Raw genomic sequence first — 3,546 nt, 5'->3', positions numbered from 1 at the left:
TCCACTCTGCAGTGTAGTTGAGACACTTCACTGATAAACCAGAGAATTGTACAGTAACACTCGGCTTTATGGTCAAAGAAGGTTTTTGTATCAAACTTCAGCCTCGCTCTCTCTCTCTCCCCCCCCCTCCCTTTTTTAATCAGTCTGTTACTGTTGTTGAAAACACCTGAAGGAGCTTTCTCAAAGAGTTTTTAAAATTTAACATAGGGTTTTTATTTTAGATCATTTTTAAGTTGTAGCTGTATAAACCCTGTCTTTACATTTTATTTCGATGACAGTCTGTTTTAATCAAAGTGCTTGTGACATCTTAATGTGCTTTGACTTACAACATCTAGCCCACTTTGTAAAAAATACCGAAATGTATATTGTTTATTGCCGTTCAGCCGCAAAATACCGATATTAGTTTTGGTCCGTATCGCCCAGCCCTATTGCATTGGTCAATTGAGGCTGGCCAAAGCCGGAGATTTTGGTTACTGTACCGTGCCATCTCCATACCTACAATTTTAATGGACTAAACTTAACAAAATGTAACCTCAAAGGTGATGTTCGGAAAACGCTCATATGAATCATTTTATATACTAATCGTATGGTTTATGTTGGAACCCACTGGAAAAATGATATTCTGGTGATATGAGCTCCAGATGAGAAAAAGCTCCTAAATATACTGTAATTTGTGGAATGCAATGATAATCAACATATTTTGTAGCTCAGTTAAGAGGACTTGTTGCGTATTAGTCAACCATGCTTTGTAGCTTTGCTGTTACTCTTGCCTCATAATCACAAAATGTAGACTTCACCATCAAAAGTGTCTTTAGTCCGTCTATTGTTACAGTGCAGCGAGATCCTGCTATAGTAATGTTAATGATTGTGGAGATTTAAAAGCATTGATCTTTCAGAGTGGAGATTTGGGGACCTGACAACTATATTTTAGCTGATGTTTTAAAAAAAAAAAGCTACTATATTATGACACTAAACCGCTAACCTGCCAAAACATTAAAGTGAACGTACCTATCGGTTCAAATGGCTATGCACTGTGGGAGTGTACAGACTCTATTTGTTCCTAAAACGACTTGACAAAAATGAATCACTATGACTTTATTTTCCATATTCAAACTTCTTGTGGACAGCTTGACTAGTTTCTTTGCCCTTTTAACGTTAAGGAAATGCAGCCTCCTACAGAGGCCATATACCTATTCCTCTCCCACATAATGTTAAGAGGGGAAAATATGGCTGTATAACAGACTTTTTGTGTCTTATTTATCTTATGGGTACGTTAATCCAAAACTTGATCCAAATAGCATTATTTTTCAATGTAGTCTCCACCAAACAACACACAAGAGCTAAACTAACTTAGCTTGTTTCCCATACTTTGTAAGATTATTTTATTAAGTTATTCCTTCAGGTTTAGAGTACAAACAAACATCATACAAAATAAATAATAAATATACTGTATAAATAGAAATTCAGAGGTTTACAGGAGCTTACATCAAAAGCATCGACATTGTTGAAAGTTGACTGAGAACTTTTAAATACCTTTCACAGCAGAATGTTGTAGACATTTTAGAGGGAAAAAATATATAATTGTGGAAGTATAAGATTATTAATATGTAGTAAAAAGTAAAATAAATAAACATTCAGTATTAATAATTTCCTTATCGCCACATTGCAATGACATGGTTATAAATGTCAATATTTAGAGCAGCGTAGCATCACTCAAATCAGATATATACCTGAGATCACTCCATTCCACATGTGTAGATGTTGCTTGATTACATAACATCCTTAAAACTCTGGGATATATTCTTAAAGTCCGTCTGCTTCAGAATCAATGGTTGGTCAAGTCATCTCATACTAGATGGAAGTTTAGTTGTCCATTGTTTGCATTTCACGACAGCGAAGTTTCACTTTTTTCAAATTGCAGCAAGGATATCGTTTTATTCAGAAACTCACTGAAAGGAGTTTCAGACCATCTTTCACACTTGCATCCTTCTGAGTTTGTCAGTGCCTAGGGAGAAGACAATAAGTTAGTCCAGTCGATCTGAGTAGATTTCATGTGTTTTTTTTTTTTGTTTTTTTTTTAAATCATTGGCACTTGATTTGGCAACACAGCGTGGAAAAATACTTACATGGCCTTTTCCCGATCTTTCTTTTATCAAACAATCCAAGAAATCGAGAGCCTGGTCTATGTATTCCATAGGGTCTTTGCATTCGTCTTTGACTGTTCCATTAAGTTCTCTCATAACGCAGTCCAGTGCTGTAGTAATGCATTGTTTCTGTGTGAGAGAGAAATATGTTTTAGCTTCCTTTTACTGCTCTGCTTGTGGCTGCAAAATGAGAAGTCAGCAAATAGAAGCGGTCTCAGCTGCGTGAGGAATCAACACCTGCCAAGCTCATTTCCTGTACTAGAGAACCTTTACATGTGGTTTAAAAAAGCTCATCTAAACCCTGACACTTGAGCTTCTTTGATGCTGGGGAGTACCCAACATGAGTGTTTTTCAATCATCGGTGCAGTACATGCGTATACCAGTTTTCACTGTTAATTGTCAGGTTTTCTGCAAAGCATCATGTTTAAATAAACAACTTGTAAATCCACTTATAAAATATACCCTTACCTGCACATTTTCTGGAGCATAGAATGTCGAATTTGATGGCTGTATGAACAAAAGAAAACATTGGACTGTATCAACAACTGGCAGAAACTTTGCAAACTGAGCAGGGAAATATATTTGTCTTAAAATTACTTACACATTTGACATGTTTCCACATAAAGGAATAACCAAAGTCACTAATGGGTGGTGATTTTGTTTGAAGACAACCAAAGAGAGTTATCCAAACAGCAATCCTAATAAAGTGCTCCATATTTAGCTTGAAGGCTTGTCAGTGTGAGAAGCAAGATGTCTAGTGGAGTTGTTGTATTGGTTTACTTTACCCCTTGTGCTTGATTGCATTTATATAGCTGTGGGGTGGAAAGGGTGGGCTGAATTAGTTGCATATCAGCTAATGCATACAGCGTTGTTTTTCCTTTAGATGACTCTTGGAATTTTTTTTTTTTTTACTACTGCCACTACAACATGGTAAAATCCCTCAAGTGGCCTGTTGCAGTACAGCATTTAACTTCAAGCTGTTCTGAAAGTAGGTTGGCTGTCCCTAGTTTGTGGTGCAGAGGGTTTTTCTTTCTCTCTGTTTACTCTGTTGGGCAAATGTTTGTCATGAACTGACACTTTTTGTACATATATAAAAGATGTTGCTGTTTTACATAGGGCTGGGCAATATATCTATTATATCGATATTGTGAGATGAGATTATATATCGTCTTAGATTTTGGATATCGTGATATGACATAAGTGTTGTCTTTTACTGGTTTTAAAGGCTGCATTACAGTAAAGTGATGTACTTTTCTTTATTTTGTTAAAGCACCAATTCAAAGAGCTTAAATTATTAAAAACCTTAGAATATCGCCGCAATATCGAGATCGAGGTATTTGGTCAAGAATATCGTGATATCTGATTTTCTCCATATCGCCCAGACCTAGTTTTATATGTATTT

General features: G+C 36.0%; 1 protein-coding gene across 1 annotated transcript; it reads right to left on the bottom strand.

Annotated features, from left to right (window-relative positions):
- Window positions 1-1,355: 1,355 nt before the first annotated feature.
- Window positions 1,356-2,904, bottom strand: LOC144524810 (uncharacterized). The gene is made up of 4 exons (XM_078261315.1): window positions 2,746-2,904; window positions 2,613-2,651; window positions 2,127-2,273; window positions 1,356-2,005 (listed from the first exon to the last, which is right to left on the bottom strand). The coding sequence occupies exons 1-4, from the start codon at window positions 2,857-2,859 to the stop codon at window positions 1,886-1,888; spliced, it is 420 nt and encodes a 139-aa protein (XP_078117441.1). The 5' UTR covers window positions 2,860-2,904; the 3' UTR covers window positions 1,356-1,885.
- Window positions 2,905-3,546: the final 642 nt, after the last annotated feature.

This window comes from Sander vitreus, chromosome 10, assembly GCF_031162955.1.
Source record: "Sander vitreus isolate 19-12246 chromosome 10, sanVit1, whole genome shotgun sequence".
Lineage (NCBI taxonomy): Eukaryota > Metazoa > Chordata > Actinopteri > Perciformes > Percidae > Sander > Sander vitreus.
Note: the sequence above shows the minus strand (reverse complement) of the source record. Positions and strands in the feature narration are given on the sequence as shown.